Consider the following 27,058-nt stretch of genomic DNA (forward strand, 5'->3'; position numbering starts at 1 on the left):
GTTTGCAATATTTTTTTGTACTATTGAATACTTTTTTGTACATTTCCATTGGCTAATTCATAATAAAAATTCTGCAATAATTTTGTTGTTTGCCTTAATTCTATCATGATTGTCATTCTCACTTATTTAAATAGTCAGTGGTGACTCCATGGAAATTATTTTTTATGCTTAATTAAAGCAACAGCTTTTTGATTTCCCTGCTAGACATTGAACTGTGTTGTGTGTACTTTGGTCAAACTAGCAGATCATTTATACTCGGGTGTTTCAAATACAATGGCACAAGATTCAAATTTGTAAAAAACATTTGCTTGAGTGGAGTGACTTTTATGCTGGAGATCTTTTATTTGGTGAAGAGAGGAAGAAAAATGAAATGCAGGGAAATTTGCTATCTCTTCTGCAAAATTCAAGATAGTTTTGGAGCTGTTCTGGTGAAGTTGGTATATGGTGTATTTTACCTAGGAAGGTACCGCATCAGTCATCTTTAGAATCACTTGAGAGGCACTGCTAATTTTCACCTGGGAAAGGGGGTTTGAAAAGTTGACCTTTTTGAAATTTCAGTTCCTACGCCCTCAATTTTTTTAGAGACCTCAACATTTTGGTAGACTAAAAATATTCCCTTGAATACACAAGAGTTCCCCAATAGTTTACTAGTGGACAATCTAAGATTGTTATCAACTTCTCAAGGAAGATATTAGGCCTTGCTGCAGCATTTTCTTGATAGCATTATCCAATATTGCATCCTGGGGATGAGAAACATGATAAGGCGGTCTCTTGACCAGTTTGGTGCCTCCTACATGAACGGTATGTCTTACCTCATTCATGCAGCCAAAGGAATGGGATGCACTTGCTAATATACCAAAAAATTCTGAAATAAGGTGTTTGAGCGAGTCTCAGGCCTTTAAAGGTATATCATCCAAATTAAACATGGAGGAAAGTGTCCCATCAGTTGGTTTTTAAGGCCAAAATTCTACCTTTCCTGTGTAAATAGTATTTAAGAGTGGGGAAAACAGATCCTCTTGAAAAAAATCTGCATGTACTCCAGAACCTCTTTTGATAATATTTTTCATGAAGCCCATTATTCCAAAGAAACACTGGAGCAGTTCTTTCAGCGAATACCTCCACTATCACCGGGAGTGCTGTGGCGCATCCTCAAAGGAGGATTTCTTGGTTCACTAATTTATTATTCCGTACCCTACACAGCATTAAAAATTTACTGGATGTGTAAATATAAAAATGTTCTATAAAGTATTTAGCATAAAAAATTGTTTAGAGACAAAATTTTTGTTACAAATAACATTTTACAAATAACAAGAGGACGACCTCACTACTATCCCTAAGCATCGATTTGAATTTTATATTCCTGTACCCCCTCTGAAGTTTAACTAGTTTCTGCCCATATTCTTTCCAAATCAAAAGAATACATTGTATTTCTACATAAATTATTGACAACCTATTGGAAAGTAATGCCATTTGCTGTGTCATTTCTGTAAACTGAAAATTATATTGAGAAAATTTCACCCTCTGCGATATTAGTGGATAACCAGCTTTCTGTTTCAATAATTATATCTCTGCCTGTGCTTTGACTCAGGTGATGATATACAGAGGCTGTGCGAAAAAATAAGCAGAACAAATCGGGGGGAAAAGAGATCAAAGTAAAAATTATTATAACTCATCATTAACCCCTTAACCCTTGTGCATCAACACATTGATATCAGTGCCTCTGCCACACTTCTTGTACTCTTCCTGGAAGGCATTGACGGGAATCTCATTTGGGCACCTTGTCACCACCTCTGACAATCCAGTCATCCAAAATGGTGCGCTAAGGGTCCTTGGGTCTTACTCAAAGGTCCATGTCTCATCACCAGTAGCCACCTATTCTAAAAAATCCAGGTCACTTTCACAGTGGTCCAAGATATCCAAGGCAAGATTGTTACACAAACAAGTCTTCTCACAGCACCTTGGGGATAAACTTGGCACACCTTTCTCATGAATAAATCTTCTGAAAGAATCCAATGCACTGTGGTATACTGAATATTGCACCCTGCTGATATCCTTACTCCTGGGAGTCAATCAGAAGATCTGAATGTAGTTCACACATCTGAGTTGGGGCGGTCAGTTCCTTTCCCTGTGCCTTTTATAATTGCCCAGGAATGTATGCTACCTAAAAATCACACATTTTGACAGAAGCTGAGGTCGGACAGAAGCTTCCGTGGGAATCGACCCCGGGTTCTGCGATCAGTAGCCTAATGCGTGGACTACCACACCCCCTGCTTAATCTCATTATCCATCAATGACTAACCTTGAGTGGATTACTGCTGCTAGTATTAGTGTCAATGTTGCAGTAAATATGAATAACAATTGGTGATGTGTATTTTAATAATTTTATTGCGAGTAATAAAATTCTTTTGATCCAATCTCATAATTTATTTTGAAAGTTCAACATATTTGCAATGCCAGAACATGGATATGAAACAAGACCGTAAACAAGTTTCTTTATTCACCTCTCATTTTTAGAATTGTTCCCCAAGAGGACGAACAATGACCTCAGCAATCTGCAAGATTGAAAAGAAAAATGAATTATTATCTTATTATCTTTCATGAGTATGGATAACAGTTAAACTATTGATATTTTGTCATATTTTCCCTTAATCTATGATTTGCCTTTGATTTGTCTTAAGTTTTAATGAACTCCCTATCGCTGCTGAATTACTTTGATTATTTTCCATAATCTCCTTAGAGGACATGTGGATTTTTTGATGCATTTCATTAGCTGGAATCCAGAAAATATATCTTCAAACCTTTTTTAAGTATAAAAAGGAAAATATATATTTAACCAGGTTGTTTTTTTAACAAATTAACTGAAGTTGAAAAAAACGATCATGGTTCTTTAATTCAGGAAACCAAAGCAAACCATAATATACTCGAGCATGATGGTAAAATCAAATATGTATGCATTATTTTTACCCATGAAACAACTGAGTAAAATTGTCTTACCCCAAGTGGTGTTACTTTCCCAAATAAAAATATGCTGTAAAGTGAATAAAAATTTAGGCTTTATAAAGTAGGTATATTGAGGAAATTCAACGAGACATTGACAGAATGTTGTCACATATCTCCCATGTTACACTTCACTTGGAATACGTAACTAGTAGTTGGGATCCTCAATGACAGGATCATGTGAAGTAAGATTTTTTTAACTAAATTGCGAGAAACAAAACAGTGACTGAAATAATGAATAACTGATCGAAGCACTTTTCCACTTGATATCAAGTGGAAAAGTGCTTTGATCAGTTGTTTATTATTTTCGACTTCCACCACATCATGCCTGAAGCTACTCAATTAGTGACTGAAATGTTGACAGTTTCAGGGCAGGAAGCCAGAGGGCATTATCTTTCTTAAATTACCATTCAACAAAGTAGCAAAACCAATTTAAATGAGAAAACAACATCAAGCATTTACAAAGTATCTCCAAATGACAAATTCCTGACAACTTTGAAATCGCCAAAGTTTTCCATTAATGTTTCATACACTGGACTCATTTTCTTTAAAAATATGTCAATAGGCATGATATCCTAATGCTATATTTTATGTAAATACTTGAATGCTAATGAGATTATGTCCTATGGACCTAATGGATCAATAAATTTACCAAAAATAATTTTGGTGAAATCTACATCTACTAGGTACCCTGAAATCCACCACCAGGGTGTTTAAATGGGGTTGATTCAACAATAGATATGGTTTTCTTCATTTTTAGTTGTTCACCAGGTGTGCAAAGGTTTTCTTAATTTTAATTTACAATATAGGTGCATAAGTAAAATAATTCAAATTATATAGATAGTGATAACTAAAGGTGCATTCAGAAGCAAGAAATACATCTCAACAAATTAGAGATGAATTGCTAGTATCATTGAAAAATAAACCGAGATAAGATGAAAAAACATTATTGTACTATGACGCTTAGAAATAAAAAGAAAAATAAGCGTTTCCCCTGTAGCTTGGTCGGACAGTACTTATGTTCCTTTATCCTTCATGGTAAAATGACATATCCATCTCTTCTACACCCAATTTATAATTCTTTTGTCATGACCTCTACCACTATAGTACAATGAGTCCAATAACACTTTCACTGTCATCAATAAAGATTCCTGCTTCTAATTTATGCAAGAAATTTAATCTTGTAATTTAACCTACGCCTCTAAAGTGATTCTCAACCTAGTTCATCTGATAATCTAGATACACTGCTGTTGATCTTAAAAATGTTTTATGAATCTAGCTCCTCTAAGCTGCACAAAATTTAACTGTCAATCAATTCAACTTCATGAGGATCTCTTACACTAGCGGCATATTTTACATGAAGTAGACTGACAAAAGATAAAACTGTTCCTTAACCCTATATTTTCTCAATATTTCGCCAAGTTTTCAATTTTTAGCTAGTTTTTCCACATGTCCATATGTTTTACCCATGAGACATTGTACGAATAACAACTCAGAACTTAACTGAGTCTACACTACCCTGGTATTTTTGATGTAGTATCTGTCTGGAAGAGGACTAAACATCTTCCAAAATATCTTAACACACATGAACATTAGAATTAAACTTTTACAAGTTTAATTCTAATGGTCATGTGTCTTACAAAAATTATATAATTAGCTACGCTGAGAGAAAATCATTGGTTGGTAGATGTTAAAGCTCAGCAAAATGAATACCTTCTCAAATATTTAATTCAGGATACCCATATTCAGGGCATTTTAACTAATATATTTTTACCTGGACGCTAGAAGGTGCTTCAAGGACATGGATTAAAGTATTGGTGACATCACCAGTGGTAATGGATGGCATTCCTGCGACCAGTTTTTCAAAGTCAGCTACTCCACTTGTTTTTCCAAAATCTGTGTCCACGTATCCTGGGCTGATGCTCTGAAATAATAAGAAACCAAATGGCTTTTTTAAAATTCCTATCTAACTAATGAAGGATGACTCCATGGGAGGAGATGATTTTGGGTATATTCTTAATCACGTAGTTTTATTATTTACCACCAATTGTGGTTGCAACATATGACCATGGTTATTGGAGCCAATTATTCTTTAAGATGGTTCACTGTTTAAATATGGTTTTGGACCGATTTATTATCTTCACGTAACAACAATTTGACACCCTACAATACAGAAAGCTCATCTCCAACACCACAAACATTCTGCACCCTACATTCCACCCAATAAGACTATCCTTTTTCTCCCTCTACTTCCCTAACCCAACTTTGAGTCTTAAACCATAGCCAAACACAATGCTCTGCATTTGTTGAAACCACCTTTCCTGCCTCCTTTTGATTTCTTTCAAGCAATCCCCTTTCCTCTTCCACCATATCCATCACTTCCTACCTTGTTTTACTTTCTGTCCATTTCACCTTTTCCATCCTTTTCCAAACCTACATCTCAAAAGCCAGTTGCTACCTATCATCTAGCCTCAATGGCCATGTATCCACACAAGAGAAAACTTTTTCTAATTCAAAGTGTTCACTAATCTCTTCTCTACATCCTTAAGTGCCTGCCACTACTTCCCTCCTTACTGTGATAGCATCTTCCCTAATGCAGTTCTTTTTCTCATGCCCTTACTATTGTGACCACCTTGGTCTAAAACACTGCTAAGTACAAGAAGAAAGAAATTATGTTGGTAAAAACAGGAAGGAGCTACAGTGTTTGATCTGTGTTCCAAAATCATACCCTAAGCTGGTAGACTAAAGATAAGAAGGTGATAGGAATTTGTACAGTAAAATGTACAAATAATTCAGATTCAGAAATATTGGGGTCAAATAAATAGGTAGTTTTAATTTAAGGGTTTGAATGGCATACTCTGCAGTGGGTGCTCATATGGTAAGGATTATAGTATCTCACTGGATGCTTCATCTTGTTAACTCCCTCTTCATTTTAGCCAGTATTGCCTCTGATCACCTCAAAAAACTTGACATCTTTAATCCAATCATTCACGAGTTGTAACATCCATCAAGTGTAAAGTGTCATAATCTATCCACAGAACATCTTCCACAATTTCAACAAGAAAATCAGATCATTACAAAGTCTACAGGACTATGGGGGGGGGGGGGGGGGTTGGGGCCTAATTGGTACCTGGTGTTTGGCCAGGAACTCTCAGACTATTTGCGTGTTGTGGCAAACACCTTGGACACGAGCTTGGCACGCACTTTCCTCATAACTAAATCATCAGCAACAATGCAAAACAACAGTAGAAGACAAGTTCAGTTCATTGGCAACCATCTTGATAACCCACGGTCAGAGTCAAACAATTGTCTAACACGAACCAAATTGCTGCCGGTTTTGCTGGTCAAAGGTCGCCAAGAGCATTGTTCATAGTGAACCTCTTCCCGGCCCCCCTTAAAGGCCTTTAACCACGACTAAACTTGTGAGAAGGACAGAGTCTCTGTAAGCCTCGCAAATCATTTTGTTAGTCTTCAAGAGATTTTTTCAGCTTGGTACAAAACTTATTGATTGCGTAATGTTGCTTGATCATCAATTCAATTTTTTTAGTGACGCGGTCGACACACTGAGGTTTACAATAACTGACTAACTGCCGCTTCCACAGGTTAGAGAGCACTGAGACCAGTTTTGCCACAAAGCTTAGCATCCCGCCAACCTTCCTTATGTGGTTTGATCCCATTACGACCCATAGGAGTGGGGTGAGAAATTTAACTGTATTACTTTTGGAATGCAACCTGTATATTTAGAATGAAGTGATTCTTGAGAACTTAAGAATTATCCCTTCCTGATTAAAATGATTGCATATTAAAGTTAAATTCATTTATTAGGTAATAAATCATTTTACATCATCCTAGCCTCACTAAAATGGCTAGAGGCCATCTGAAGGTAATAAAATAAGACACTGGTATTTTTCTGATAAATATAGAAAATTACATCGGCTGCCACCCATTCATTGGTAAAAGAAAAATTGCATGTGAGACTTGTTTGTGAAGAAGGTTCAGAGACTGCTTTTACCTGAAAAACCACATGTTCATGTGCTGGTTTGATCACAGTTGAAGTTGTTATTGGAAGATGAGGAGTGCCTTTTTAAGTTATGACTGCAGATAAATCTCTTCATTTTCATCCTTTGAGAAAACAGCTAAGTTCTGTAAAGAAATTACTATGATTGCCAGCACAAAAAGAAGCCAAATTGATGGCTCCTGCTAGGGATTTTATGGTCATCTTTTCCAATATTTAGGTAATGGCATATCAGCATGTCATACCATTCCATGCAGCTATAAATGGAGAGGATAGTAGAAATCCCTTGATATAGGGATGTACCTAAGATTCTTCAAGACTATTTCAATTGCAAGGTGTTACATTACAAAGCAACAGCAACCATGCTAATCCAAGGCTGCACATCACCTGAAAAGCTGGATCTCACAAAAATTATGTTAAGTGCATTCCTTATCCTCCCTATAGTTCAAACCAATCTCCTTGTGACTCTCTGCTCCTCAGTGTGTAGATACACCTTTGTGAGCAGTGTTTTTCATCACCAGACACAGGCATAGGTGCACTGTGTAAACACTTGCTCACGACAGGTGCTCCTGATGAAGTTATTATTATGGAAGTCTCCCTATTAACCTAGGTTTTGGATGTATGCAATACTTAAAATCCCTGCATTTCTTAGCCTTGTCTGAAAGACAACCTGACTACACACTATATTAATACCTTCAATTCCTTCCTTTCACTCCATCTGACATAACTATTCTTTCCCTCCTCCTACATGGCTTGTCTGAAGCTCTCCCTTATATATTCTAGTTTTCGACAGTTAATCATGTATCTCAATGCTCTTCATTTAACTTTCCTGCCTCCTTTGGATTTCTCCCAAGAGTTCTCTCTCCACCGCCACCTAGTGGGCATGATTCTGGGTCAATTTAACCTTTTAACATTACACAATAAACTAACAAAAGGAACAAAAGTAAATTTTTGTTAAATAAATATTGCAATTGAAAAGATATACGATCTCCACCCATTGGACAGTCCTAATGGATATATTGGTCAATGAAAGTACTAGGTCTGTCTCAACTATCAATTTTTCAAAGGAAAATTTGTATCTATTAGCAAGTTTAGAATTTCAATTACTAATTTTCCAAAATTGATATTGGACAGTGGCACATTTTCCAATATAATGTAGTAAATAAATGTGCAGCTGTAAAAATAGTAATGTGGAAAATTATTCATGCAATTACAATATGGGCATGAAATTATTCATTCAGTAGGTGCTTGCTTGAGGTAAACTTTGAATACACACACTGAACATGCCTACATTTCCTATCTTTGCCCAAAATGAAATGAATAAGAAAATTCATGATACCAATCGACCATGCACTTAGCAAACCACATGTCATGAGGAATGCAACATCTAAATAGAAGAATTTTAATCATGACTGCACGAGCTAATGTATTATATTAGTTAAATTATTAAAAAGACTGGTGAAATTTAATGTAACATTCACTCGTATATATTCCTTTAACAGATTTTAAGTAAATACTCTTACAGATTCCAAGTTGTGCAAGAGGTTGTTCTTATTTTGAAACATTCTCTAAAACTATTTATGGACTAGTAGTTGAGTGAGAACTGTGACAAATATTCAACTTTGGCTGTTTTTTCCCAGTTTTTTATTAAAAAAATGATTTCTGAACCATTTAACTATTATTATTCTAAATACAGAAAGTTCAAGGAATAAAAATAATTTGTTTTGGCTTGGATTCCAACCTGGATACAAGCTCGTTTTCCATGCAGTTAAGCTACCAATACATCCCCTTACATTATGAATTAGTATTGACTCAAGGGATAAAGATGCCATGACAAAATCCCAAACACTATTAAAAATGCATCCAGAAATCAAGGAGATCTGTCAAGTCTCAGTCAAGGCAAATGATTTTTATGCTGTGAAATTTCCACACTTCAATGTATATCAGTGTATGACTTCATTAAAGTAATTATCACAGTGTTTCCCTCATTTTCATGTAGTTGTACGATTGATAGTTTTAGTTTGTCTTTACCATAAAGCTTGCATGAAATTTTGTACTATGTGTAAATTCCTATGAAAACTTGTATGCTGAGACTTGATTTTAACATTGTTGCACGATAGGGTGAACTTAGCTTTACAAATGGAAGAAATTTTATCAAAATGACACACTTGATATATTGATGAAACATCCTTAACTACTAAAATGGTTTAGAGAATGTTTAGGTCAAAGGGATGATTTAAGAAATGGGAAATGAATAATCCTTACCGTAGTTCTTATCTTGGATTTGGCTTGAACAAGTTCCCGTCGAAGTCCCTCTGTGATGACTCTCAGAGCATGTTTTGTAGCACCATAGATGTGGAAACCAGAGCTATTGCTCACATAGTGACCAGCGACACTGCCAAGATAGTTAAGCATATCAGAAAAATTACCATTAGACTGGATTATGAGCAAAATAATTAAACAAGTGGGTGATTTGGTACATCAGATCAAAATACTTCCAAATGTTAATAGAATACACAAAAAACATTTATATCATTGGGCAGTCTAATATCAAAGGTAGGTTTTCGAATTGACTGACTGAACACCAAACATTTTTCAGTCTCGTAATACTAACAGACAAAATAAGAGCCCTTCTTTAAAATTGCACTTTTCTTTTCTCCTTTCATTCTGTCGAACATTTCTATCGTTTTCATACCCCTCCCTCACTTGTGTTATCACTTTGATATGTGACAACAAGTCTTTTCACTCAACCTCACCGTCATCAATTCCCTCCTCCTTATGAAAGCTTGTTTGTCCAAAGCAGTTTTTCCTTTTATGCCTCTAATACTTGGATGGTCATGGTCCAAAACACTGCCCAAATAGGTAAAATGCTCCACCTGCTCTGGTTTCTGACATCCTATTTTGATGTTTATCATAGCCTTCCTCTTGAAAAACCTCAACCTTGCTTTTGTATATATTTATTCTCATCCTAATCCCTTCACATTGATTTTCCAATTTGCTCAACAATGATTTTAATCCTTAGCTGACTTTAACTAAAATGATCATATGTTGGGAGATTTAAAAAAAAACAGTTAAACCCAATTGATTTTTTGAATTATACACCAATGTTCATTTCCATCTCCAGTTCTTCTCATGAATTGGGAAACATGGGTGATAATATAAACCTTTCTCTTACACCTCTTCCTAACACTGTGGTTCTCTACTCTCCATCTACCACTTGTACAGTAGTGGGTCTAATACAAAGATTATATATATAGGAGTGAAGTAACAATTCAAATCCAATGAATAGCTTGCCAATGTCGATAACCTTTGTATGCAGCTAGCACTATAAAAAAAGTTTTTAGGCATAATAATTGGCAAAGTAGTTACTCAAATGAGAAAGTCCTAAAGAAAGGTAAGGTGAACATTGTCTATTCCATTACAGATAGACTAAAGCTATCTGTCTAGCCTATACTTAATGACATGCCCATGCTTATTAATACATATAGATAACTAGAAGGTTAAACAGTTTTCCAATCTTGTAAGTGCTTTAGAAAGTCTAGCAAAGTATAAGCAAGAAGAGGGATTGCAATAGGCAAAGGGACTTTAAAAAGGAGGGTATAGATGAAAGGGATGTCGAGTAAGAATGTTAAGAAAAGATCCATTGAAACTTATGGAGTGTGTTTTGTATGGTATGCAGCCATTGGTCATTGAAGCAAGATGATAGACATAGGATGGAGGTTTTTAAAATAAGAATGGGGAGAAGAATGGGAAAGGTGAAATAGATGGAAATGGAAAAGAAATGAGGTCCTAGTTATAGTGGTGGAAGAGAGGATTGTTAAGATTGTTGAGAGAAATCCCAAGCAGGCAGGAAAGATAGATGCAGAGAATAGGCGATGAAATGTTGAAGGCAGAGGGGAGGAAATTTGCATATCATAATAAGAGAAGAAAAGGATAGGACTATTAGCCTGGATGAAAGGAAGTAGAAAGTACATGGAATATAACTGTTTCATTAAGTGTGGGGGGCCAGACTAAACCGATAGATGACTAAATTGTAATACGTGCAGTTTGCATCCATCTGAAACCCGCCTTAAATACCCTTATAAGAAGACCAAGTAATTATTAATGAACACATTACCTGTTAATGTTGATGATGTGCCCATCTTCTATACCCTTTTCCTTCATCAGCTTAATTGCTTCGTTGGTGCACATGATCGGTCCCATCACGTTGGTGTCAAAACAGCCTTGGACCTTTTTGTAATGCTCTCTCTCCACTGTGGGAGAAGATTGAGGGTGGATATAAGTGCACACGGAATGTAACTATTGAAAATAAATTAACACTTACCTTTAAACTTATCCATTACTAATCAAATAATGTGAAAACAAACAAAAATAACCTCTCCCCCAAGTCAAATAACATTGATATTTCTCTATGCTAGAAGTTCTTATTGCTTTAGCTACTAAAAAAATGTTAATTTTATGTTTTTCATGCGAAGTATTTTTGCTTTGTAGAGAACATCTCAAGGGGAGTACACAGTTTGATGAAGAGGATATTGAATTGTGTGAACCCCCTGTTTCTTTCATTCTTAGTGTAGTCTCATTCCTGTACTGGGTTTCTTCATACCCATGCAATAAAAATTTTACATCTATCAAATCATCCATATATTCCTCATGGTGCAAATGACCTAGGCTGTCAGTTGCCTTCCCTAATGACTACTATAAAATGCCGAGTACTCAGGTTAAAGATTCAGCCAACACTAAGAGGAATCTTTAACTACATAACATGAAGTGCTAATGATGGATATCAAGCAGCAATTGACTCAAGCTAAGAGTCTGTTTACCACCAAAATCACAATGGTCGAACACTTTACATGTAAAAAGTTGGAAACAATATGTGAAAATATGCTTGTTCAATATACTACTATTTCAACATGGTACCCTGCAAGGTATCTTGAAAGTATGTGACAGGGGCTGATTCAACACCATAAATGCAATCTCAAAAATAATGGTTTCCCTATTGTAAGCTACAGTAAATATATAAAATCTTTAAATATTTTAGATCATGATAACTAAAGGTAAATGCACTATTGTATCCAAGTGTGAAATACTTCTCTATCCATAATATAGCTCTCTATGGAAAGAGGCCATATATTGCCGGAAAGGTGACGAGAGATTAATAAGAGGTGTTGAAACCAGGTGCTGGTGGTTGAATATGTTGAAGACCAAACTGATTATTACAGTGATAGATGAGAGTATGGAAAAGGGCAAAAATGGAAAAGAATATATTGTGTGCCATGAAGACAAGAACACCCAGATTGATGGGGCACCTATTAAAATGGTAGTAGTACTTCTTAGGGGAGGCAACTAACAACTAAGGTCATTTGCACCATTAGGGATGGATGGGAAAGGAGGAAGGGTGGAGAGAAACACAGTGTCGGCATTAACCTAATCTTAATGAAAGGTGCCAAAGGGTCCGCAGTTAACATCGCATCTGACAGATGGCATACTCATCCTACACACTCTCCACAAAGTACCTCAAGTAGGGATTGGGATACCACTGAAAAATATCTGCCATCACCAGGATTCAAACCCAGGTACTCTTGGTGGGAGGCCAGTACGTTAGCCATCACACCATTCCGATCCCCCACCTATTATGATATTGTGGAAAAAATGAAGGATGATGCCATGACAAAAAGGCATTTACATGATACTCTGCAATCAACCTGCATGGTGTGGTAAGGGGTGCATTCGCATTAGTTCAAAGATTTGAGAACACTTACCACATTTGAAATAGTTACAAAAAAGGCTTCGGCCATATTATGCAATGTACAATACAACAATGTCATTTTTGTGGATCAATGACTATGGCCATTAAAAGAAAGATAATTTTTATGTGATGATCTACCATTTATGGTAGGATTTGAATTGATACAGAATAAACATGCCTACATTTCTTAGGTTCACTACACAGGACAACCAGACCCCAGAAAAATCACATGCAAATAAGCCATGACATATGGTATTTGTCGACTTGTAGAAGACTTTCAACAATGCCAAATGAGACCAAGTGTTATGCATACTAGAAGCACTTCCACTGGACTACAACAACAGAAAAATAGATTCATTATTACCTCAACAGCCAGGGAACAGTCATACCAATGAAGAATGGAAGAAAATTTGAAGCCAAAATAAACGAGTTAGACAAGGGTGCAACCTCTTGCCAGTACTATTCAATTTTTATCTGGAAGGGGCAATAAAAAAAACACGAGTTGGGCATAAAAGAAGCCAAGGTGAATGTAGAAGGAATGGAAATGATCTGGCTCACAGATGGCATCACAGTAGTTGCAGGAATATTGAAAGGACAACCTGCAAGCAACTCAATGCTGTGGGCCAAATACTTTTGGAATGTAGTGTGAACATGAACAAGAAAGATCCTAATATCCTTTGTTTATGGGAGATGGAAGCTGAAGGCAGCTATCACAATTCAAGAAGTGAAACTAGAGAAGTAGAATGCTGTGTATGTGGGCTGCAATAAAACTTAAGAATGGAAGAAGTTCAATGAACAGACCCTGAAGAGGCTTGTTGCCTAAAACAGGGCTTCCTAGTGGGTGCACTACACCTACTTGGATAAATAAAAAAACCAACATCAAGCGAAGTATAGTGCAAGCTAAGAACTCTTTCAAAGAAACAGGTTGCAAATAAGGAAGCATGTTTGTATGGAGATATAAACTGTGCAAATCAGAGACATGGAACATTGGGAAAGTGGGTAAGCGAAGAATAAGAGTCTTTGAAACCCTGTGCTGGAGGAGAATGCTAAAGATGAAATGAACAGATAAAAGTGGAAAACAAGTGTACAGAAGAGCATAAGAGGAAAGGACCAAAGATCTCTATGACATTTGATAAACTATAGCTAATTTGATAAAAGAGAGAGATCAAAGAATTGGATGGATTGGACACCTTAAGGCACAACCGATTGATTACAAACAAAATAGAAGTGATCGACGACCCGTAGATATTCCAAGAAACAAGTGCATAGAACAAATTAAGATGAATGTAAAAAAAGAGAAGCTGTCAGGATGTTCCGGGAATTAACAATGAATCAAGAAGAATTGAGGGCTGCAGTAAAATCTTGGGATTGAAGTACTGATGATGACTGCTGTGGGTGGATGGTGGCATTGTGGGGTGGGTTTGTGTTGATGCCCTACAATTCCTCTTCCATATAATATATAGTTGTGATCACTTTGGCAAGTGATTATATATTTTCTGCCACCTTTATGTCGGCCATCTCCACTATTTGGCCTCTTCTTGTTTGTCTGAGAATTCATTTTTCTCCCACTATTGAGTGGATATCAGTCTTTCAGTTTGACTTTTGTTTGGTGCTTTTTTCACTATCTCGATCACCTCTTTTTCAATCCAGGATATACTGCTGTCTGCTCAAACCATGCAACTTGGCAAGAATCCAAGAACTATGCAAATGTCTCTTAGCCTAAGGCAGTTGAAAGTGGACAAGTACTCACTATTTGACATGATGGTGAATGGGCAGGCCGCCGCATTGTTGACGAGCACATGTACAGCCCCTAGGTTCTCACGAACCCACTCAAAGACCTCCACCACGTCTTCCTCCTTGCTCACGTCTGCCTTGATGGCATGCAGCTGACCCTTGCATCCCGACAGTTTATTGGCAAGCTCCTATATCACGAGTACCAACAAAAATAAGAGGGAAAATTTGAAAAAAATAGGGTTAGGATGGGCAGAAACTCCACCTAAATTAAATTAGTTATAAATGGGTATGTATTCAAGCCTAACAAAGTTAAATCATCATGAATAAATAAATCAAAAGAAATGTGATCATTTATGACAAAATGCATCATAAAAAAAACTAAAAAAAGAAATCAAACAAGATTTTTCCAAAAAAATACATTTATTCATTAAACTGAATTGTAAAATCCACAAATAATTGGCTAATTTTTTTTTCAGTAAAAATCCGTAATTTTATCATGCAAAGAAATATATGTACATATGCAACATATTTTTCATTTAATCTGGTGAAACATGCATAGTTTTTTGCCCCATGTACAAAAATATGCTCAGTATATTCAAAATTTTAAATGAGTCCGTTGGGCTTCAAAGATATGCTTCGATTTTATGCTCAAAACTCAATCGAAAAAGCTTTCCCAATGACATCCAAATGATGTCACGTCCTTTCTTGCCCTTTTTCAAGATTCCTTCACCTCATTTTTTAACACTCCGCTACGCTATATCCAATTCTTCCGTTACAGTGAAATCAAATTTATAAATATTTAACTTTTATGGCTTCTATCAATTTCATCACCATTCATTGGCATCATTCATTCCTATCATTCATCACTCCTATCATTGGCATAATTCATTTTCAAATATCGACCATTAGTGTAACGGGCAAATAAATGTCACAGTGGTGGTGATATGATTTTGTCATAAATATCGGGTGCGTGCATTGAGCAACATGGGCAATATTATTCTTACCGTCAATATTTTTTTCATTAATCCGAAAAAAGGGTCGCGGCAGTTCAGGAGTAGAGATCTTCCTGAGAAAGCATAACCAGCACAAGTAAAGGCACTGGTCCCCTATACCCTGATGTGTGAATGTCACACGCCGTATAGGGCTTAGTACTAGGTGAATTCTACTATCACCTATCAAACCGACCTTCGGGTGGATTACAGAGTATTGGTTCATCCGTGAACAGCATAGTATAACTACCAACATTTAAAAAACGCCCAAGCCACGGGTGAACGAAACTACGAAATCCGGAAATTGAACCGACCTCGGGGTTGTCAGTCGAAGACTACCACGCCGCCACCGGGATCGGCCGAGTGCTGAGATTACATATACTCCCATTTCCAGGAGCATACACGTATTGGCCAATAGTTTATTATAGTTTATTATTGACCCTATTACTGAATTGGCGGCTATATTGCCTCATACATATAAAATATTGCATATTATCTACAATATCGACTACAATGTCAGCAAATACAGGGATAAAAGTATTTGAATGTACATTTATGGATAGGATACTTCGGAGTTAGTTTCACTACTACGTCAGCATACGACGCTGAGTTGACTTACGGGAGTAGGACTGTATTTTATACATTTCGATGCATGATTCTCTCAACCACCGATTGATCTACAAATATTTGAGTGAGAGTCACACTTCTTCGTTCCAAGGGGCTTACTCCCTTACTAAGTCGCCCGATGCTATTCTTCAAACTGCATCTGAAAATGGCATCGGAAGAAATTTCGTAAAAGCCCCATATGAAACGACGGCAAACATCATTGTTACGACTGATGCCACGGAAATATTAGGAAAGAGTGAAGTTAATGCCATACTTGAAGTTGACGAGGGAAGGATAAAATTTCTCCAAACTTTTCATCACATTTCCCCAACACTTGTAATAAATCCTAATGTTTTGCTAGCTAGTCTACATATTCCCCGTTCATGTTTCACCCAGGGAGGTCGTGAAGGAGGGTCATAATGTCCAAGTATTTAATTGATTCTACACTTTCTATTTCAATGCTCCTGGTGCAGCAGGCGTTCGGCAGGGGATTGCTCCTTTTCCAAAAATTCATTATTGCGCACTTTGCTAAGTTTAATTCTAATTGCCAAGGGTCGCACAAACGTTGTATTAGCATTAAGGTCATCTGCTAAAGCTGCTTTATTGTCAGGATAACGGATATATCTGTAAACCCCTGAAACGTCGACAAATAAACGTATCTTACTGTTAAACACCGAGTTAATGTTTAAAGAAAAGGAGGAATAAAATAAGTATGATGATACCTCACTCGAGAAAACCTGACGCGACTTCTACTGCATTAGAGCTAACACCATTCATGACTACCCTTTGTACACCACTATTTAAAAAATCTATTTACACGAGTACAAGTCGTATAACGGAATGGTTCCGATATCACCAATCTTATGTAAGGTGGGCGACGAAAATTCTTGCCAACAACGTACAAATCAAAGGATGTTGAGTAGGCGAGCGAGTATTTGAAGCGTAAGAAGAGGAAATAGTCGTCAGGTGCAGGTTCCGGCTTGTCGAAAGCTGTTCATAAACGCTTTTACAAAACATTCTTGCTCTTTGCATTGGTCGGTAAGTATTTTCGGTACGCAACTTTGGTACAAGTTGTGATTTCCGAGCTTTCCCGCAACAATCTTAACATTTTGTTCGTCAAATTCCAAAGAATGTTGCATTATTTTGTTCGTCCAACAAGAGAAAATTTATCCGAATAGCTCTAATCTTCAATTGTTGATTAGATAGGAGTTCTTGGTCCAGATGTTGAGCAACTTCATTCGTCTGGAATCTGGAACTACCACCCCGCTCTTCTTCATGCATACTCATGCGGCAATTTTATTAATCTTAACAACATTGTCTGACCATTCCTTCACTCATTACTGTAGGGCCATAAAATAGGCACAACTCCTGATGAATTTGAGCAGTTAATGATCCTTTTGTTGCAAAAAATAGAATCACAGGACGAACACCACAACTGGCGGTATCAAGGAATTTCGCGGACATTGATATTTACATTCATCTACAAGTAAATGAATACAGAATCAAAACAATTAATTAAGTGGTTTTGGAACCAATCTAAAGATTGCGCTACATGTATACAACTGTTCTGACCCGCTCATTTTTAAATAGAAGAAAACGGCGGAGTTGAGGTCATTGTATCGATAGAAAATCTGTCTTAATTTCATATCATGTAGGGAAATAACAGAGGAGATCGAAAAAATAATTGCACCCTCCCATCCTCAAGTTAGAGCGACTTAAGATTTCTGACCATGCCAACCTATTGTTTGAATGCGCTCATTTCGAATTCTTATTTTTATTCTCCATCCATGGCATACCTGCACGAGTTCCACCCTCCTGGCGAGTCCGACCACGATCATGCCACGTTCCACCAACTCCGTTGCTATGGATGCGCCGATTCCAGAGCTGGATCCGGTCACAACGGCCACTTTTCCCGCCCAGCGTTCCATTATGTCTCTTGGTGTTTACTCGGCGACACTCGGCAACGGAAGGAAGACGTACTTCGAGTCGCAGACGGGCTACGGAGACAAGAATCGGAAGCGAATGCTGCTATAATAAGAACTATTGTTGAGGTTGAGGAAATGATCAGTCTGGTTTGTTTTGCCAAATTAATGTCTTGGTTTATGAAGACTATTGGAACATAGGTTCCTGGGTCTGATTAGGGCAAGACTGGAGGCCAAGAATTCAACAGACTCGCCGCGAACCAGCCGATCACCTTTCATACTTCAAGTTTCTACTTTCATTAAACTCTCTCCAGAATGACCTTTTTTATAACTACAGTATTTAACCCAAGGTTAAATACTATAATTACCTCAGTACTAGTAGTACATCCTTGGACGCATGACGTATGCAAATAAAGGCAGGGCGACCAGTTCCTTTCCCTGTACGCTGTGGTTTTCCGAGAAGTTATGGAATATCTCATAATTCACGACAAGAGTGAGCAAGGGTGCTCTGCGGCATCACCCTGGAATGAATCTTGACCATCCAGTCAGTAACCTAGCGCTCTGTTAACAACCAAGGCATTTTCCTCATGTAAGGAACGGCTTTTGAATAATATAAGCTGTCAAGAGTTTCTTCAAACTGACTTTCAATAGGTAGTAGCATTCATTTAGAAATGAATTTTTACCTTCTACTTTCCGATTCCGCAAGGTTTTACGCACAGAAATTTCGAAATGCTGGTATGTCGATGCAATTCCACACGCACATTTAAAATTATGAGTTTAACAGCAATATTTCCTGCGAATGCGTTGGGATGAGCACGAGAAGAGATGACACGGCAAAGTTCAAATTCCTTTTAGCTTGGTCAATTGATTTGAGAAGGTTGGATGGTGAGCAAAAGGAGAAAATGGGAATAAATCGACCTCTTTATGATGAGGAGAGGGTGAATGAGAAGAAAGAACATTCTCCCGAATATATTTCTTGAGGTTGAGAATTAATTTGTTCCAACAATTCACGGTTAAAAACCTTGTTCCGAGCGATAAGGTGCGGATATCAGACCATTATCCTCGCCAAATTTGAATTTGGGGACAATGGAATTATTTCCTATGTCTATCACTACAGGGAGATCTCCGCAAGAGAGAAAAGGGTGTAGGAGATGGAATTTTGACGGCGCGGCGGCAGTCGCAGGTTTAAGCCGAAAGTGGAAAGGGGAATGAGTTAGCTTTAATGCCCCGATGTATTTTGCGGAGGGGAAACAGAAAATGCGAAATGATGTACTGGATCAGCGGCTGTCTATCCGCGCGAAAGGACCTTCAAGTTTTATGGCCACCATTTGTACAGATTTTAGTCACGTCACATCCTTCACGGACTAATTTTGTCCACCGTCGTCAAAAGCGCAATATCATTATTAAAATGGTGTCCAGGAGTGTTACACTTCCGTACTTACCCGCTCAAGTGAAGAACATTGAAGATTGCAAAATGTGTTTAACATACACCAATCAGTAGTATATGCGTCCTAGTTGATTAACCGAACGTAATGAAACCTCAATATTTCGGGACAAATTAACATAACCTTGAGAGAACTCACTCATCGCAAAGATTTTTGAAAAACGTTTCTACCCATTCCCTCACCACCTCGATGCATAGACCGACAGAGCCTGTCCGATGGGACAAGAGCAATATGAAAACCGAAGAAGGTAGCGCATTTGACATGGAGACCCCATTTCCTGCATCTCCATTTGGAAAGTTCTACCCATATCCGTTCGCCCACTCTACCGCCATCGCAACCTCCGCGTCGTTGATAATACCATCGTGTCATTCCCTCTATCTAATTTCGAAAAATAATTGGCCAATTGTATCACTGTAAAAACATCCATGTCTTTGTATTGAACGGAAGTCCGCACCCTTCCCACCCCAAATTTCCCTTGACGATGCGTAACTACAGTATTGCAAGTATCGAAGCACCACAAACATACTAGGTATTCATAAACAAGAGAACACTTCTAAAACTACAGAATAGAGGAAATTAATGAATATACAGGTACTCACGAGAACTTTAATCAAATCTCTAACGCGTGAGCAGAGATTGTTTAACCTTCACAGTCACGGTAGAAATAAACCTTTAAATTGTTAAGTTAATCTAATACACACACATGGGACACTATTATGTTATTTAACTGGTTTCATTCATATTACCCATTGAATAATTACTTAAAATAAATAGACTTATGAATCCATTCAAATCGGCAATATATTCACGTTGGGCTTCACGCATGGGCAGGCTTACTCACCTCTTTTCCCTACGAAGGTTCGGCGCTTACTAAGAGCGAGTGTACTAGGAGGCGGCGAGACCAGAAGAAAGTATTGACGTCACAAAGGAACATTTGAAGTCATATATCCGATTGGTTGATTGCAGGCCGCTGTCAGTGGTCGGCCCATTTTTCGGCACTATTCCTGGCCATCTATGAGGGGGGGTCAGAACCAAGAGATGCCGACAGGCCACCGCCATCCTAAATGAGGAGGTGGGGGAGTATAGCGTCTTCCGGGAAAGCTTCCAGTGGCGATTCAAACTTAATCTTGCTTGCTTCGAATGAAGTTGAGTTTTCTGTGATCTTTCAATGTTGAATATTCCATAAATCTGCAATGGTACGAAGAAAATGTTGCGGGTTCGGCTGCGTGTCAACACGAGGAAAACAATTCAACTCTCCGAGAGTAATTGAGAGGTAAGTAAGTTGCGTAGTAAGAGTCATACCTAATGAAGTTATGCGTGCATGAAATCGCAATGGTTAACTTTATGGCTCCCTACCGAGTGGGCGCGGGTTCGAATCCAGGAGACGGCAGATATTTTTCAGCGGTATCCCGATCCCTACTTGAGGTGTTTTGTGGGAAGCACTTTGAATGAGTTCGCAGTCCATCAGATGGGCAGGTAAACTGCGGACCTTTGGGCTCCTTTCGTTAAGAGTAGCGCTAATGCAGACACTGGGTTTCTCTCCACCCTTCCTCCTCTCCCATCCGTCATTTATGGCGCAATGATCTTAGCTGTCGGTCACCTCCCCTGAAAACTATTTGTAGGTGTTTTGGGCACGGATGAGCTGGCTACAGCACAAATCCTGATGGAATTGGATTGTACTTTTGGAAGCTTAAATGGGGCAATAGGCTACCATTACATGTAGCCCCTGAGTTAGCCGTCAGGAATGGGAGTCCTCATATGGATCTCTAGCAAATCAACCCTAGCAAAAATCAGGTAATTGGAGTTTTAGGGAAAGAAAAAGGTAATCCACCATCTTTCGCAGGGTGGGTGGTTGACAACCACATTAGCGGCAATGTTGTTGTGGGCTGAATTGAAAACTAAGCAGTTGTGGTACCACAACGAAAGAAACATTAATCAAGCTCCAATAGAATTGTTTACAAAATTATTGGGTAAAACTGGAGATAATCACAGCCAAAATACACACCAGTTCAGGACAGCATTAGGAACTACATTAATTAATAATTTGCTTTCCAACCAGACTGTTGTGCATCGTGCAGGGCTATTTTTAATCATTCCTATGTCGCCACAGTAGGACTAAATGGATAAAGAACCATTAATTTTAATTCTACGCCCACTAAACTACAGAAGAGTAAATATATTTGAGACCGTTGAACGGTTATAATATTTTCAGTTGAAAGAACCAAAAAGTTTTTCTTCTTGTTCCTTTGGATAGTGAAGAAAATTATTTTCCCCGTAGTTAAAAAATCATTAATAGAACACCTTCCTGAGTCTATGATAAGAAGTGGAAAGTGGTGTTCCTGGATGCGACTATGTCCTAAATCTGAGTTTCTCCGGGAACTGAAAATGATGTAAACATATAGTTAACTGGTGCAGATTTTAGGATACTTCCCACTTGTCCAGTCACGTATCCAACGCCGTGGCAGCTAGGGGGAAGAGATTCCTACTCAAATTGTACCACATCCCCCGTGAAGGGAGTTTATCGAGAGGCTGACAAACCATCACAGCTTCAAACGACTCCTGAGCTTATTATCCATCATTAATTAAACGCCTTTAATGTTTCAATAAACACATTTTCTCTTTCTCACATCCCCTTGTCACTCTAACATCTCTTACGGCTGAGTTGACGTTTAATAGCCGAGGCCTTCCCAGTCCACTTAGCGGACGGGAATTTTGATGGAAGAGAGAAAGAGTTGGGGTGGAAGGGGTGCTGCCTCCTGTTCAATTCAAGTAGTAGTAGTAGTAGTTTTAAGGGGAGGCGACCGACAGCTAAGGTCATTTGCGCCATAGGGGATGGACAGGAAAGGGTGAAGGGTGGAGAGAAACCCGGCGTCGGCATTAGCCTACTCTTTACGAAAGGCGCCAAGGGGTCCGCAGCTTAACGTCCCATCCGACGGACGGCGTACTCACTCAAAGTGCCCTCCACAAAGCACCTCAAGTAGGGATCGAGATACCTCTGAAAAATATTCAACACCGCCGGGATTTGAACCCGCGCCCTCAGGGTGGGAAGCCAGTACGTTAGCCCCCGCACCATCTCGATCCCCTGTTCAATACAAAGACATGGATGTTTTTACAGTGATACAATCGGTTAATTAGTTTTCGTGGTTAGATAGAGGGAATGACACGATGGTATTATCAACGACGCGGAGGTTGCGATGGCGGTAGAGTGGGCGAACGGATATGGGTCGAACTTTCCAAATGGAGATGCAGGAAATGGGGTCTCCATGTCAAATGCGCTACCTTCTTCGGTTTTCATATTGCTCTTGTCCCATCGAACAGGCCTTGTCGGTCTATGCATCGAGGTGGTGAGGGAATGGGGAGAAAAGTTTTTCAAAAATCTTTGCGATGAGTGGCTATCTCAAGGTTATTGCGACACTAGATGCCAAGAAGTCATCAGCAAATTTGATTAATGGAATTAGGTTTAAACATTAGCCTCCTGATACACTGAGGTGGAATTTCCACACGCATGTTTTGAATGAATATTACGATAGATGCAGTAGTATTTCCCTATTTTTGGAAATTTTGAGCCTTGAACCAGGAGGAGGAAGTCGGTTTCACTAATTTGTCTCGAAATATGAGGTTTCATTACGTTCGGTTAATCAACTATGACGCATATACTGCTAATTGGTGTATGTTAAACACATTTTTCAAACTTTAATGTTCTTCACTTAAGAGGATAAGTACGGAATTATGACACTCCCGGACACCATTGTAATTATAATATTGCGTTTTTAACGACGGTAGAAGGATTTTGTCCGTGAAGGATGTGACGCGACGAAAATCTGTACAAATGGTGGCCATAGAACTTGAAGCTCCTTTCGCGCGAATAGACAGCTGCTGATCTATTACATAATTTTGCATTTTCTGTTTCCCCTCCGCAAAATACATCGGAGCATTAAAGCTAATTCATTCCCCTTTCCACTTTCGGCTTAAACCTGCGACTGCCGCCGCGCCGTCAAAATTCCTTCTCCTACCCCCCTTTCCCTCTCTTTCTCTCCCTTGCGGAGATCTCCCTGTAGTGGTAGACATAGGAAATAACCCCATTACTCCCAAATTCAAATTTGGCCGAGACAATGGGCTGATTAATGCACCTCTTCTCTTGGGCCAAGAAGATTTTAGAGAGCGGGAATGAAGAAAAAAGAAGATGAGTGCCGACGGAGAGAAGAAATAGTGGAACAGCCGAAGTCGTATGCTGATGGATAGCATGTACATGTGTTTCAGATTAAGGCCCCTCAGTATTCCCTTCATATTTAGTTGTGTGGCCGCCATCAGCCAAAGGACATATATTTTTACATTTGACAAATGGGTATTCTTTATAATCTTCTCACTACACAACGATCAGTTGACAGGGAAACTTTTTCTCATTTTCGTCATTGTAACGGAGATCTCAATTCTGCAGTACTACGTTTACGCTACTGCTTCGGGGTGAAATGGTAACAGTGTTATGTCTACCTATTTCTGCTCTTGTCTGATGATGATGCTTCAATTTTTTTCATTTTAAATTACCTCATCTCATTAGTTCATATGGAACTGTAATCTATATATATAAAGGAGAGTGTTTGTTTGTATGTATGTAATTTGTTTACTTTTTGCTGTCATAGATACAGCATTTTTCCAACTATGCCAGCAGGATACTTTTGCAAGAACACTATTGTATTCAGAATTGCCAAGATATTATACGTGGAATACATCAAGGAAAGCCTTTTGTAGAAGAAAAATGGGCAACTTTGATCCTGAGTATAATATTTATTCATGTGACGCATTGGGCCGAGTCTACACAGTCCATCCTAACAACGCCGAATGTTATTTTTTAAGAATGCTTCTACATACCATTAGAGGACCTCGCTCATTTGCAGAATTAAGAACGGTAAACGGAGAAATATGTGAGACATTCAGAGAAGCTTGCCAGAATTTAGGGTTGCTAGAAGGAGATCAACACTGGGATGACTCATTGCGAGACGCCAGTTTGATTTCTCTTCCAGGACAAATCCGAATTTTGTTTGCCATCATAATAACCTCCTGTAATCCATCTAACCCAAAAACATTATGGGAAAAATATAAAGAATCAATGAGTGAGGATATACTGGCTAAAGTTCGAAGTGAAAATCCTACATTGGATATTACGTTTAACTCCGACATTTTTAATAAAACTTTGATTATTTTGGAGGAAAAGTGTATCACCATGGTTAACAAGACTTTAGTGGAACTCGGTCTTTTTGCACCTGTACAAGATCAACAGGGTGTATTTTATCCAGATTATATACATGAAACTAGCTACAATGTCTTAGACTTAGAAGCATACATCGCGGATAAATAGCCACTTCTTAATGAAGATCAGAAATTCGCATACGAAACAATAATGGATCAAGTAGATAAACAAGAAGGAGGTATCATTTTTCTTGATACTGCTGGTGGCACGGGAAAAACATTTTTGATTAATTTAGTTCTCGCTGAAATCAGGGTTCATGGAGAAATTGCTCTAGCCGTTGCATCTTCAGGTATTGCATCGACATTAATGGAAGGAGGAAGAACAGCCCACTCTGCCCTTAAGTTGCCACTTAATATTTCCCGACAAGAAAATCCCACATGTCATATAAATAAAACAAGCGGCCAGGCACAAGTTCTTATAGAATGTAAATTGATAGTATGGGATGAGTGTACGATGGCTCATAAAAAATCTCTTGAGGCCCTCAACGCAACACTTCAAGATCTTAGAGGAAACTGCAGTTTAATGGGAGGAGCTCTGGTACTCCTGTGTGGAGACTTCCGTCAAACTCTGCCTGTCATTCCAAAATCGACTCCAGCCGATGAAATTTATGCCTGTTTAAAACATTCTGTTCTATGGAATCATGTCCAAGAAATTAGCCTTAAACAAAACATGCGAATCCTCTTAAGAGATGGGAATGCTCAAAATTTTGCAAATAAACTTTTGGAGATTGGAGAAGATAGATTAGTTATTGAAGCATCTGGTATGATAAAATTGTCATCAGATTTATGTGTATCGGTGAAAACTGTCCGCGATATGATACGAGCAGTCTATCCTAACGTTAATCAAAATTATAAAAATTTAGAATGGTTGCGAGAAAGAGCCATTCTTGCTCCTAAGAACGATGATGTTAATGAAATTAACAAGGAGATACTAGCCATGCTGCCAGGAGACGTGATTGAATGTAAATCGGTTGATACCGTAGTGGATGCTGACGAAGCCGTCAATTATCCAACGGAATTCCTAAATTCACTTGATCCAGCTGGATTGCCACAACATCGCCTTATACTTAAAGTAGGATCTCCAATCATTTTATTGCGAAATTTAGATCCACCAAAACTCTGCAATGGGACACGATTGTGTGTGACAAAATTAATGAAAAATATAATCCAGGCAGTCATTTTAACTGGAAAAGGTGAAATAATTTTTATTCCACGGATACCTCTAATCCCAACTGATCTTCCCTTCAACTTTAAACGATTACAGTTTCCAGTCCGGCTAGCTTTTTCAATTACCATTAATAAATCACAGGGACAGTCTTTAAAGTTTTGTGGTGTTGATCTAAGATCGCCATGTTTTAGCCACGGGCAACTTTATGTTGCTTGCTCCAGAGTAGGTTCGCCTAAAAATTTATATATTCTTTCTCCTGGATATGAAACAAAAAATGTAGTTTATAAACAGGTGTTAAATAAAAAAGATTCTTAAATTTGTATGGAGTAGTGTATTATTGTACTTTATAATTTGTTGTTTTCATTTATGTAGTATATTTATATTATTGTTTCTCCCTAACCCGTGCAAAGCCGGGCATTCAGCTAGTATTCAATAAAATACCCCTTTTGTCTTTTGAATAAATGTGTATATTTTTAGCGAAGGATTTTAGGAGAAATTTTAGTTTCTGGCCTTAAATATAAAATAGCAGTGTCCTTTATCACCTATGCTGTTCAACATACTTGTATATGTGGAGGAAATGGCAAAAGAGAAATGGAAAGTACTGGAGGTAAAAATGAAAATTTATTGGAAATTCATGAAATCAGTTCGGTTTTTAGACGATCAAGCTTTAGTTTTCCAGTCAGCCAAGGGTTTGAAAGCATTGCTGAGTAAATTTGAGGTGCGATAGGTTTGGGATAGGATAAAAACTAACAAAACAAAGGTGCGGTTTTCGAGAAAGAGAAAAGCCAAACTAAATTTTAAAGTAGGAACCGCATAATTTCAGGCTTAACTTCGTGGAAACTTTCCATATCGGAGAAAAATGATAATTCAGTTATAATTTCCAATTAAGTATTCTTATCAACACGAAGTTTTGAAACCCAAGCCGGATGAATAAAAATACTGTGGTGGAGATCACAATTGTTAATTATCATTTCTCTGTCCAAATTGAAGTAAGAGTTCATTGACTGAAGCAAATGGAACAAATTATATATCTCGAAAGTATTCTGGTTGAAAATCGTCGAAATAGTGGGAACATCAGGCAAAGAACTGCAATAGGTAAAGAAGCTGTCACAATGAGGAAAGAATTGATTACGGGGACGTTAAGTAAGGAGGTTAAGAAACAACTCGTCAAAACTTTGATATGGAGCGT

General features: G+C 38.1%; 1 protein-coding gene across 1 annotated transcript; it reads right to left on the reverse strand.

Moving 5' to 3' along the window:
- Positions 1-2,409: 2,409 nt before the first annotated feature.
- LOC139700826 (farnesol dehydrogenase-like) lies at positions 2,410-20,352 on the reverse strand. The gene is made up of 7 exons (XM_071599253.1): positions 20,296-20,352; positions 17,884-18,084; positions 14,509-14,680; positions 11,130-11,265; positions 9,278-9,407; positions 4,772-4,921; positions 2,410-2,552 (listed from the first exon to the last, which is right to left on the reverse strand). Exons 2-7 carry the CDS (start codon positions 18,013-18,015, stop codon positions 2,511-2,513), a joined length of 762 nt encoding a protein of 253 aa, XP_071455354.1. The 5' UTR covers positions 18,016-18,084; positions 20,296-20,352; the 3' UTR covers positions 2,410-2,510.
- Positions 20,353-27,058: the final 6,706 nt, after the last annotated feature.

This window comes from Hetaerina americana, unplaced genomic scaffold, assembly GCF_022747635.1.
Source record: "Hetaerina americana unplaced genomic scaffold, ioHetAmer1.1.p SCAF_11, whole genome shotgun sequence".
In the NCBI taxonomy this organism is placed as follows: domain Eukaryota; kingdom Metazoa; phylum Arthropoda; class Insecta; order Odonata; family Calopterygidae; genus Hetaerina; species Hetaerina americana.

Bases quoted from the DNA above. Each gene is read 5' to 3' on its own strand.
- LOC139700826 (XM_071599253.1), bottom strand. From the start codon at position 18,015: ATGGAACGCTGGGCGGGAAAAGTGGCCGTTGTGACCGGATCCAGCTCT. The intron at 14,681-17,883 runs GTATGCCATGGA...CTCGTGATATAG, and splicing joins GGAGGGTGGAACTCGTGCAG to GAGCTTGCCAATAAACTGTC. The intron at 9,408-11,129 runs GTAATGTGTTCA...CTATCTTGGCAG, and splicing joins CACATCATCAACATTAACAG to TGTCGCTGGTCACTATGTGA.